The sequence below is a fragment of the Carlito syrichta genome, unplaced genomic scaffold, assembly GCF_000164805.1.
Source record: "Carlito syrichta isolate Samal-C Ts95f unplaced genomic scaffold, Tarsius_syrichta-2.0.1 Scaffold315477, whole genome shotgun sequence".
Lineage (NCBI taxonomy): Eukaryota > Metazoa > Chordata > Mammalia > Primates > Tarsiidae > Carlito > Carlito syrichta.
In genome coordinates this window covers 28,831-41,480 of record NW_007259573.1, presented here as the reverse complement: position 1 = coordinate 41,480, position 12,650 = coordinate 28,831, and the positions used below count along the sequence as shown (strand labels likewise).

At 41.2% G+C, this 12,650-nt stretch overlaps 1 protein-coding gene across 2 annotated transcripts in view; it reads right to left on the bottom strand.

The window, feature by feature from the left end:
* Window positions 1-12,650, bottom strand: part of OSBPL11 (oxysterol binding protein like 11) — a 99,376-nt gene that overhangs the window by 71,271 nt on the left and 15,455 nt on the right. For both annotated transcript variants that reach the window (XM_008072871.1, XM_021706366.1), the window contains exon 2: window positions 1,491-1,559. In XM_008072871.1, coding sequence (XP_008071062.1) covers window positions 1,491-1,559 — 69 coding nt within the window. The remainder of the gene's footprint in view (window positions 1-1,490; window positions 1,560-12,650) is intronic.

The window sequence follows — 12,650 nt, the reverse complement described above, 5'->3', positions numbered from 1 at the left end:
AGATGAGGTCTCGCCAAGTTGCCCAGGCGGGTCTCGAACCCGCAGGCTCAGGCAATCCACTCACCTCAGCCTCCCAAAGGCACGGGATTACAGGCTGAGCCACCGAGCCCGGCTATATGTACAATTATTAGGGGTCAATTTAAAGTAATAATAAAGGCAAAGAAAAAACATAAAATTACAAATCTTGGCAAAGCTGTAAAGAAACTGGAACTTTTGTGTATTGCTGGTGGGAATGCGAAATGGTACAACCTCTATGGAAAACAGTATGGAATTTCACCCCAAAATTACACACCGATAAAATATGAACCAGCAATTCTACTCCTAGATGTAGACACAAAAGAGGGGAAAACAGGGACTCGATACCAATATTTATAGCAGCATTATTCACAAAAGCCAAAGTGAAAACAACCTAAATGTCCATCAACATGAACAGATATACAAAATGTGACACACACACACACGCGTGTGTGCGCGCGCGTGTGCGAATATTATTCAATCTTGAAAAGGAATTCTGACACATGCTACACCATGGATAAACCGTGTTTGTAGACATTATGCTAAGTGAATCAAGCCAGTCACAAAAAGGATAAATATTATATGATTTCACTTATATGAGGCACCTGGCGTAGTCAAATTTATAGTGACAGAAGATAGAATATAAATGCCAGGGCCCAAGGGGAATCATTGTATAAAGGGTACAAAGTTTCCATGTGAGAAGATAAAAAACATTTTGGAGATGGAAAGTGTGGTAGGTGGGAACAGTTGCACGAAAATGTGAAATGTGAATTTTTTTTTTTTTTTTTGAGATAGGGTCTTTGTATGTTGCCCAAGACCCTGGCCTTGAACTCCTGGAATCAAGCAATCCTCCTGCCTCAGCCTCTTCACCTGGGACTACAGGTGTGCACCACCATGCCCGGGTGAAAATATATTTAGTGTCTCAGAACTGCACACTTCATAATGGTCAAGATGGTAAATCTCATGTTATGTATATTTTATCACAATTTTTAAAAAAAGAGTTTAATACCCCTATTCTGCAACTATCAATTCTACAAAGTATTTGAGCCACCTAGTTTTCCTACTTGCTGATCACTTGTGCGACCTTGGGTTGGTTATTTAACTTCTCCAAGTTCCCAGAGAAGCTATGAATCTGGCACAAAACAAGCTGTACCACAAATGCACCTCCTGCCTCCAAACCCGTTTCTCTTTCCCAAGGGCCTAACCTCTACAAATATGAAACACCCAAGGCAAGTGAACAAGTGACTCTAATTCTAATATCATAGCAATTTTTGAGGCATTTTGAGGCTGACACTTGGACAGGTGTCAACTCTTCCCACCCTCTAAGAAGTCAAACTTTTATAAAATGTAGCAAATCCTTCTCTAAAAGGTTTCCCAGCCATGTTTGTCTGAAGTACTATCAGAATATAAAATGATCAGTCCCATTTTTCTGGTCTCTTAGGAGAGATTGATGTGACACAAATAATCATACTTACCTGTATTGCCACCCAGTGACAAGGTTGGTGTACTTCATTAAATAACCATACACATTTTCCATGTGATCACTGTTTCAAAAAGAACAGGAAAACCCAAAGTCAGTGAAAATGAGAAGAAATCTCAGTAAGATAACAGTACAATTTTGAAAATAGTTGTTAGACACATATATTTTCTATAAATGTCTCATGTTTACTTTAGAAGCAAAATGTATAGGTGGCATTTAATCCCCCAAGTTTCTTATCTATGACTTTATTTTACTAGACTTTCTCAAAACAAGTATAATACACTGCAAATAATTATATATCCTAAATATTTTATATATTATACAAATATAAAATTATATAAATACAAAATGAATATACTATAAGCAGAAATATAATATTATAAGTACAGGTATATTATTTATAACATTTTAATACTGAAGCAATAGAATCCAGATTTGACTTAAGAATAGACTAAAAAAGGACTCTAGTTCAGTGCCTCCTCACTCTGGTGAGACACACAAGAGGCCAACCTGCTGTGTCTCCGACTCCTTGGTTTCTAAAGGGAAGATCCTGTTTCGATGAGAGTGTGACAGCTCTCTCCAACTCCCCCACCCTAGATAGGAAGAGGCAACGTGCTCACTACAAGTCTTGTCACTGGAAAGATCTTATCGGAGACTTGTATCAATAGCCAAACTACAACTGAGTTTCTTTACTTCCTACCCCTTATATACTTACTACATGTATGTTCAGTTACAAGGGTTCAGAGGAAATGCACTATTTCATTGACACTTCTTTTCCAGTATTTTAAGAATCCTTGTACGTATGAAAAGATAACAAAACTAAACCTATGCTGCTATATATTTTTGATATGTGAACTTCATTTTTTATTTTGTAATTTATGTTAAGAATCCCCCCCCCTTTTTTTGAGTCGGGTCTCACCCTGTCACCCAGGCTGGAGTGCAGTGTCACAATCAGGACACCGCACCCTCAATCTCCTGGACTCAGAAGATCCTTCCACCTTAGTCTCCCGGATAACCAGAACTATAGGCATACCACCTCACAACAGACAAATTTTTAAATTTTTTATAGAAACAAGGTCTCTCTATATGTTGTCTAGGCTAGTCTTGCCCTTCTGGGCTCAAGCGATCCTCCTGCCTCAGTCTCCCCAAGTTCTGGAATTACTCAGCAGGTCATAGACTATGTTTAAATATTTGATTTAAAAAAACAAAAACAGCCGGGCTCGGTAGCTCAGCCTGTAATCCTGCGCCTTTGGGAGGCTGAGGTGAGTGGATTGCCTAAGCCCGCGAGTTCAAGACCTGCCTGGGCAGCGAGACCTCATCTCTACAATAAATCTAAAAATCAGCCGGGTGTGGTAGCAAATGCCTGTAATTCCAGCTACTTGGAAGGCTGAGGCGGAAGGATCGCCGGAGCCAGCAGGTCGAGGCTGCGGTGGCCAGGAACAGCCACTGCACTCCAGTCTGGGCGACAGAGTGAGACTCCAACTCAAAAAAAATAAAGAATAAAAAATAAATAAAAAAACAAAAACAAAAAACCAAAGTGCTGAGATTACAGGCATGAGCCACCACACCCAGCCAAGAATTCCTTTTATACTCAACTATTCCACTGAATCTTTTAACTGTACCCTATAAAATGCAATGGGAGCGAAAGATGTTTTCTCTACTATCCCGAAATTGCAGGGTATATTTGGTAAAAAATTTCAGCTAACCAGCATCCAGAAAATTAAAAGTGTCAGGCAACTGGCAATCTTTAAAACATTCATGTCAAAGGCAAAAGCAAGGAAGAGCTGACAATCAACAGAACAAAGTTCAAACAGGGTTTAGATTGACCTTAATAAGAAATGAAAAGAGCTAAAGACTGTCTCAAACAAAATAACCAAATTGACAGTAAGATTATAATAGCTGAACTGGAGAGCAATGAGGAAGATGCCTTGAAAATAATGTTTGGTGCCTTTCTAATCTCTGTTCTTCACAGTGTTTGAAAATAAGGATCAAATGTGAAAACAGGCCAGGTGCAGTGGCTCACACCTGTAGTCCCAGCACTTAGGGTGGCTGAGGCAAAAGGAATGCTTGAGTCCAGGAATTTGAGATCCGCCTAGGCAACATAGTGAGACCTTGTCTCTACACAAAAATTTTTTAAAAATTAGCCAGATGTGGTGGCATGTGCCTGTAGTCCCAGCTACTCAGGAAGCTGAGGTGGAAGGATCGCCTGATCATGCCACACTGTACTCCAACATGGGCAACAGACGCCAACTCAAAAACAAAAACCCCAAAAAAATCTGAAAATAGAGAATTGATCTCATGACTATGTGGGCTTTTTTTTTCCCCGTTTTTTTCCTTTTATGCCATGGTTAGCAAGCAAATTGTTAATATTAAGTGAACTGCTCAAGTCCTTTTGGTTTCATAAGGCCACTAATCTCAGGAAGACAAAGGTTGTCAAATTCTAAAATCCCAAGCCAGGCTGGGCTTGGTGGCTCAGCCTATAATCCCAGCACTTTGGGAGGCCGAGGTGAGTAGATTGCCTGAGCCCCCGGGTTCGAGACCCGCCTGGGCAACTTGGCAAGACTTCATCTCTACAATAAATCAAAAATTAGCCAAGCGTAGTGGCGCACTCCTGTAGTTCCAGCTACTTGGAAGGCTGAGGCGGAAGGATCGCTGGAGCCCAGCAGGTCGAGGCTGAGGTGGCCGGGAGCGGCCACTGCTCTCCAGTCTGGGCGACAGACTGGGCAACAGAGTGAGACTCCAACTCAAAAAACAAAACAAAACAAAGAATCAGTTTAAGAATATTCTATTATTTGGAACAACTAGTTGCACTGTCCCTCCCTCAACGTTCCCCTTCTCCACAGGTTCCAAGAATGAGCCACTATTCAATGCAACCAGCTGATATGGAGCAACTGTGCCATCTGGTGGTCAGCATAAAGAGTTTTGTGTTTGAACATCTTTTTGTTCACCCTTTCTTTTCTTCTCGCTACCTCCTTATAATTGAGTTACCATGCAGCATGTTTAACAAAACCTCATTTTTTACTCTCATTTAAAATGTGATTTTTTGTTTTGTTTTCTGAGATGAGGATCTCATTCTGTTGCCTAAGTTGGAGTACAATGGTAGGATCATGGCTCAAGGCAGCCTGTTCCTCCTGGGCTCAAGCGATCCTTCCACTTCAGCCTTCCAAGTAGCTGAGTTATAGGCATGTACCACCATGCCTGGCTAATTTTTTATTTTTGCAGAGATGAAGTCTCGCTATGTTGCCTAGGCTGGTCTCAAATTCCTGGGTTCAAGGAATCCGCTTGTCTTGGCCTCCCAAAATACTAGCATTATAGGTGTAAGCCACCATGCCCTAAAATGTGTGAAATTTTATAGATTTTTAATTTACCTGTTAATGTAAATAAAATATAGTTGCTAAAATGGGAATATACCACATATCTGGTTATATTATACTATTTTGTGTTCTATGAAGAAGTGATGGTTCAAAAGACTAATAATACACTGAAAAATAAGCTATAAAAAAAGTTAATTTCTTTTTCAGTCCTTCAGCAACTCCACCAATCAACAAATTGGGTATATTTCTGATCTTTTAAGTTTGCTAACATTTAAATTGAAATTAGTACTGGAAGCTGATAAGTCTATAAAAATAATTGATTAGATGGACTATGCCAAGTGGTATTATTATGTTTAGTTTGATACTCATCTCCTCCTAAATATCTTAATAATGATGTTTCAATTCTTAAATTTGTTACTATAACACACATATTTCTTTTCTTTTCTTTTTTTTTTTTTTGAGTTGGAGTCTCACTCTGTCGCCCAGACTGGAGTGCAGTGGTCGCTCCCGGCCACCTCAGCCTCAACCTGCTGGGCTCTGGTGATCCTTCCGCCTCAGCCTTCCAAGTAGCTAGAACTACAGGCGTGTGCTACCACGCCCGGCTAGTTTTTGATTTATTGTAGAGATGAGGTCTCACCAAGTTGCCCAGGCGGGTCTTGAAACTGCAGGCTCAGGCAATCCACTCACCTCAGTTTCCCAAAGGCACGGGATTACAGGCTGAGCCACTGAGCCCGGCTAACACACATATTTCTTAACGCTCCTTTGTCAGCCAAGAAATATAGAAGCTTTTAAAATTAAGCTACTTTTTGAATTTTCAAATCCTTTCAAACACAATTACTCAATACCTACTAGATAGATGTAAAGCACTCTGAAAACGCCGATAAATTTAGGAAAATCAAAGAGCCAAAATCTCTTCATCCCAAATCTATAATCTAATCTATGGGAAATATATCTCCTTGAAGAAAAAGATATTAACAAGGGCTCCTGCTAAAGGAAAAGAGATACAATGAGAGTGTGTTTTTAATTGCCACAAAAAAGTACTAAACACAGGATTCAGTAGTGACTGAGGAGGTTGAAATGACTGGACTTGCCTGATTCGATGTGAACTGCGAAAGAGAATGAGAGTGAGAGAGAAAGAACAAGGGCAACATGTCAGTTTCCAGCAGGAACAACTGTTTTCATGCAACAGGGATCACCAAGGAAGTCTTGGATTTGTTCCAATTTAACATGTTGAATTTAAGGGACCTGCAGGACATATACAGACAGTAAGGCAGCACATCTGGGCTGGAGATACAGTCATAAGCATATGAGCATAGAATTTGTATTTGAAGCCATAGCAGTAAGTTAAATCATCTAGGAAGTATTTATCAAATGACAAGAGACTAGGCAAGGTCTAAGAGAGAACCCTAAAGAAAAGTTTTAAGGGCAAGAGGAATGAAGGAAAGATCAGGGACAGGTGAGTAGTAGAAAGAAAACTATCCAGGTGCAGTGGCTCATGCCTGTAATCCCAGTACTTTGGGAGGTGAGGTGAGAGGATTGCCTGAGCTCAGGAGTTTGGGACCAGCCTGAGCAATATGATGAGACCTCGTCTCTACAATAAATCAAAAAATGAGCTGGGCATGGTGGTGCATGCCTGTGATTCCAGCTACTTGGAATGTTGAGGTGGAAGGATCACCTGAGCACAGCAGGTTGAGGCTGTGATGGCCATGAGCATGCCACTGCACTCCAGCCGGATGACAGAGTGAGACTTCAACAAAAAAAAAAAAAAAAAAAAAAGAAAGAAAGAAAGAAAGAAAACTAGGACAGTACAGAAAGACAGAAACCAGAGACAGGGTTTCAAGACAAGTTTGTGGCCAAGAATGTTTAGTGCTGAGAGAGAAAAGTTAGATGAAAATGGAGAGGTTTCTATTAGATTTATAACCAAGAGATAACAGTTTAATGGAATGATGAGGGCAGAGCCAGCTGGCAGTAACTGAAGAGAGATTGGAAGAAACAGGAGTGGCTGAGGGGATGGATGCGGGCTCACAGCAGGATAGTTCTAAGTACCTAATGTGAAGGAGATAGTAAAAATAGAAAGAGGTTCAATACTCAGGAGAGAGATGGAGGGAAATAGGGGAAAGGTGGGCTCCAGAGCACAGGTAAAGGAATTAGATACTGTGACTTGGCTAGGCCATGGGGTACCCAGATGAGACACTATTTCTGGTACGTTTGTGAGGGTACATGTGATGAGATAAGCATTTTTGTCAGTGGACAAAATGAAGAGGAGGATTCATTTCCTGCTTGTGCTGGGATGGTTGCCTGCTTGTGCTGGGATGCTGGTCTTCTGCTGCCCTTGGACTGGGATTTAAACCACCGGCTCCCTTGGGTCACAGGCCTTCAGAATCAGACTGGAATTACACCACCAGTTTTCCTGCATCTCAAGCTTGCAAACAGCAGAGCTGTGGGACTTCTCAGTTTCCATAATCATGTGAGCCAATTCCTTATAATATCTCTCTATATATGAAGAGGATTCCCTCAAAAAAACCAATTTATTTATCAAAAATTGTGTATTTATTCTTATATGTTTAAACTCCAGGAGCCTTCAAAGTACTCTCTGTTTGATGCAATACACTTACTGAGATGCTTTTTCCACTGCTCAAAACAGTATTTTAAACCGTCATTTCTGATGTCTTTTGGTACTTCTGTCGTTTTTTTGTTTCATCTCTTCCACATTTGCAAACATTTCCCTTTAAGGACTTTTTTCATCCAGGGAAGCAAAAAATAGTCACTTGGGGGTGAATAGGGAGGGTGAATAGGGAGGGTGGGCCACAGGGTCACATCGTTTTTGATCAAAAACTGCTGAACATTCAGCATAGTGTGGGCAGGTACATTGTCATGGTGGAAGAACCAGTCATCTGTTTGCCAAAACTCAGGACATTTCTTCCATAAATCATGCCACAACCTTTTCAAAACTTTCAGATTAAAAACTTTGGTTAATATAGCTGGGTGCAGTGGCTCACACCTATAATCCTAGCACTTTGGGAGGTGGAGGCAAGAGGACTGCCTGAGCCCAGGGGTTCGACCAGCCTGGGCAACCTGGCGAGACCTTGTCTCTGCAATACAAAATTAGCCAGGTGTGGTAGTGCATGCCTGTGGTTCCAGCTACATGGAAGACTAAGGTGAAAGGATCACCTGAACCCAGCAGGTTGAGGCTGTAGTGGCCATGAGCGTGCCACTGCACTCCAGCCTAGGCGACAAAGTGCGACTCTGACTCAAAAATAAAAAAGCTTTGGTTAACCTTTGATCCAGAGGAAAAAATTCTGAGTGTACTTACAAGGGGTTTGCCCTCCAAAAGATAATTCCGGGGTTTTTGGGGTCCCTCTTTGTGTTATCTACTTATTGGTACTATTTCCTTGGAGAACTACCATAATGTAGATAACTTAAGATATTTAAACACAGATAGGAATTTATACAAGTTGTAGTCAGTAAAAACAAGGTACCAGTAGTCATGCCACAGGTCAAAATCCCTACTTCCTATGAGGCAAAAACTGTCCTCCAAAAAAGCTTAGCTTTGGTTCATTCCCTGGACAATAAATAGCATGATGAAGGAAAGGACTGGCTTGCCTAGCTGAGGAAAAAGCTACTGACATCAAGAGATGGGAGTGACTACATCACGTGTACCTCCATCTACCGTAAAAAGGTATTCCATAGAGCAGTGGCTGCTTCTCAGTCTTCCCAGTATTCCCTGCTGCACCTAGTGTATGGCCTGGGATAGAACAGGTATTCAGTATTTGTTGAATGAATTAAGCAGTGGAAAAAGAGAAGCAGAATTTTTCTATAGAACCATGAGGCAACTTCAAAGAGCTTGCCCGAAAAAAAAAAAATTCGACCTACAGCCTGTATATGCAAATAATCTAATTATATCTGTGTACTTAATCTATAACAAAAAAGTATTAGATCAAGGGAGGGGTCCTCCCTCTTGCCAAGAGTCTTACAAATGTTAACACTCTTTGGCTGTAAAATTGCACTTTGGGGTATCCATCTAAGACAAATAATGAAAAATGTAGACAAAGATAATATGCAACCATGTCCACTGTAGTACTATTTATAATATGAAAAAAGAGGAGAGGAGGTAATGAATGAAAAGGAAAAGAAGAAACAAGCTAAATGAAATAGTATTTGTTAATTACAGTGTTTATGAGTTTCTAACAACATGAAGAAGTACTTTTTTTTTTTTTGAGTTGGAGTCTCGCTCTGTTGCCCTGACTGGAGTGCAGGGGCCGCTCCTGGCCACTGAAGCCTCGACCTTCTGGGCTCCAGCGATCCTTCCACCTCAGCCTTCCAAGTAGCTGGAACTACAGGCGTGTGCTACCATGCCCGGCTAATTTTTTGATTCATTGTAGAGATGAGGTCTCACCAAGTTGCCCAGGCGGGTCTCGAACCCACGGGCTCAGGCAATCCACTCACTTCGGCCTCCCAAAGTGTGGGATTACAGGCTGAGCCACTGAGCACGGCCTACTTTTTTTTTTTTTTGAGTTGGAGTCTCACTTTGTTGCCCAGGCTGGAGTGCAATGGCACACATATGGCCACCATAGTTTCAACCTGCTGGGCTCAGATGATTTTTCCACCTCAGTCTTCCAGGCAGCTGGAACTATAGGCATACTCCACAAAGCCCAGCTAATTTTTCTTGATTTATTGTAGAGATGAGGTCTCGCCAAGTTGCCCAGGCTAGTCTCGAACTCATGGGCTCAGACAATCCTCTCTCCTTGGCCTCCCAAAGTGCTGGGATTTAGCCACAGTGCTTGGCTGAGAAATATTTATTATGACCATTAAATTGCAGGTTACAAGACTTTATAATCGTGCATAAAATATACAAGGTGTGACAACTAAGTTTGTGAACTTACCACCGTGTGCTTACTGCACAAACAACTCAGTAAGGTTTCATAACCTTGGTATATCAGTGTCTCACAGCTGTACGTTTGTGTCAACGTCTGGCAGTGTCTTGCTGAGTGACATTCATTATTGTTGCTACATGTTTTTGTGTGCCATTGCAAGAATGTCAGAGTCTGAATTAGAGCAACAAACAAACATTCAATTTCTTGTTAAACTTGGCAAGAATGTAAGTGAAATCAAGTGTTAGTCCAAGTGTATGGAGATAATGCCATGAAGAAAACGGCAGTGAACAAATGAATTAAACGTTTTTCTGAGGGGAGAGAAAGTATCACTGATGAAGAGAGGTCAGGAAAGTCAGTAACAAGCCAAACTGATGAAAACATTGAAAAAAATCATCAAATTGTGCATCAAAATTGTCAGCTGTGAGAAGCACAGCAGACCAAATAAACATAGACAGAGAAAAAGGAAAATCTAAACTGAAAATCTTGGCATGAGAAAGGTGTGTGCAAAAATGGTCCCGAAGGAGCTATTGCATCATGACAATACACCAGCTCATACAGCACTGACTGTGAGGGAGTTTTTAGGCCAGTAAACAAATAACTGTATTGGAACACCCTCCCTACTCACCTGATCTGGCCCCCAATGACTTTTTTTTAATCAAAAGATAAAGGAAATATTGAAAGGAATACATTCTGATGACATTCAGAACATCAAGGGTAATACGATGACAGCTCTGATGCCCATTCCAGAAAAAGAGTTCCAAAATCGCTTTGACAGGTAGACTAGGCACTGGCATCAGCACACAGCTTCCTAGGGAGAGTACTTTGAAGGTGACCATGGTGATATTCAGCAATGAGGTATATAGCACTTTTCTAGGATGAGTTCATGAAATTAATTGTTAAACCTCGTATGTACAAGGCTGAGCACAGCGACTCATACCTGTAATCCCAGTACGCTAGGAGGCCGAAGTGGGAGGACTGCTTGAGCTCAGGAGATCGAGACCAGCATGGGCAACATAGCAAGACCTAACCTCTACAGAAAATTTAAAAAGTAGTTGGGTGTGGTGGCATGCACCTGTAGTCCCAGCTACTTGGGAGGCTGAGGCAGACAGAAGGATCACTTGAGCCCTGGAGGTTGAGATTGTGGTGAGCCATGATCGTGTCACTGTACTCCAGCATGGGCTAGAGAAACACCTGACAAAAAAGGTTAAAATGGTACCTTTTTTTTTTTTTGAATCAGAGTCTCAATCTGTTGCCCAGGATGGAGTACAGTGGCATGTTCATGGCTACCTCAGCCTCAACCTGTTAGTTAGGCTCCAGAGATTCTTCCATCTCATCCTCCCAAGTAGGTGGAACTATAGGTGTGCGCCACCATACCCTAATTTTTTTGATTTACTGTAAAGACAAGTTCTCACCAAGCTGCCCAGGCTGGTCTCAAACCCCTTGGTTCAGACAATCCTCTTGCCTCCACCTCCCAAAGTGCTGGGATTATAGGTGTGAGCCACCATGGGGCTAAAATAGTAAATTTTATGTTACATATACCTTATCACACACAAAAAAAACCTGACAATTTGGTATTGTCCTGTCTGATATTTATGTCATCTCTTTCAACTAACTGGTACTGAACTTAGGATATTATGTACTGACCTCTTGGAAACCCAATAACAGGTATACTATAGGGTAGAATATGAAGTTATTTTGGATTGTGAAGATACAGAAAACTTCCAAGAAAGCTGTGTAAGCTATGGGTGGCTTTAAACTACAAACTAGATCTCCTGAGGGCATTGTCTTATGATTTTAGAGATATTTCACAAAGTTTGAGAAGGAAAGCTATAAAATGCTTATCTACGCAGAACAAGAAAAGAAAAAGAAAAAAATACTACACATAATCTGATTTTACAGACAACTAACTGGCTCCTTAACCGCAGAGCCTGAATGAAGACAGGATGGAAGAAACTACTAGATGAAAAGTAGAAAGTCACCTCTAACATCTCCACAAAGTTAGGAAGCTGTTTATTACAATGGAAAGAGTATGGGCTTAACATCAGACAAAGGTTTGAATTCCAGTGTGTTCTTAGGCAAATAACACATCTGAACCTAAGTTTCTCCATCTATAAATGGGGATAAGAACACCTATCTTGCAGATTTATAAGGAAAGAATTAAGAGATAATATATTTTTCAACCCCTATATATTTGAAGTTCATTTCAACATGGTAAGTGCTCAACAAATATTGATTCTCACTCCAGGAAGTCAATTTCTCTGCAGGCAAAGGACTCATTTTCTAGATCAGTGCTCTCCTACCTTGTTAGTTTGACACTTTGAAATGAGAATAATGGGAACTAAAAGGCTTAGAGATTTCCATTTCTTTTATTTTCACTATTGTATTTATTCTAGTGTACTTTTTGTCAGTACCAGTAAAGGGTCTGCAAGCTAATAAATTAGCCTGCCACAATTTCATGAATGCTGGCAGAAGACATGAGACTCCTGTATCAGAGACAAAGACTTCAGTATTCACAGCAATAGCAGTAGTCAGATTATCAACCCAATCACACAGGACAATGCAAAGGGACAGGTGATGCCTACATATGCAGTGCGTTGTGTTACAGGAAAGGAACTTCAAGCTTGGGGAACTCAAATCTTTTATTTATGTATTCATTTATTTTTGAGTTGGAGCCCCACTCCGTCACCCAGACTGGAGTGCCATGGCATGCTCATGGCCAACCCAGTGTCGACCTGCTGGGCTCCAGCAATCCTTCCGCCTCAGCCTTCCAAGTAGCCGGAACTGCAGGCGTGCGCTACCAAGCCCCACTTATTTTTTTGATTTTTATTGTAGAGACAAGGTCTCACCATGTTGCCCAGGCTGGTCTCGAATCCGAGGGCTCAGGCAATCCTCTCGCCTCGCCTCAGCCTCCCAAAGTGCTGGGATTATAGGCTTGAGCAAACACACCCGACCCAAATCTTTTTTTTT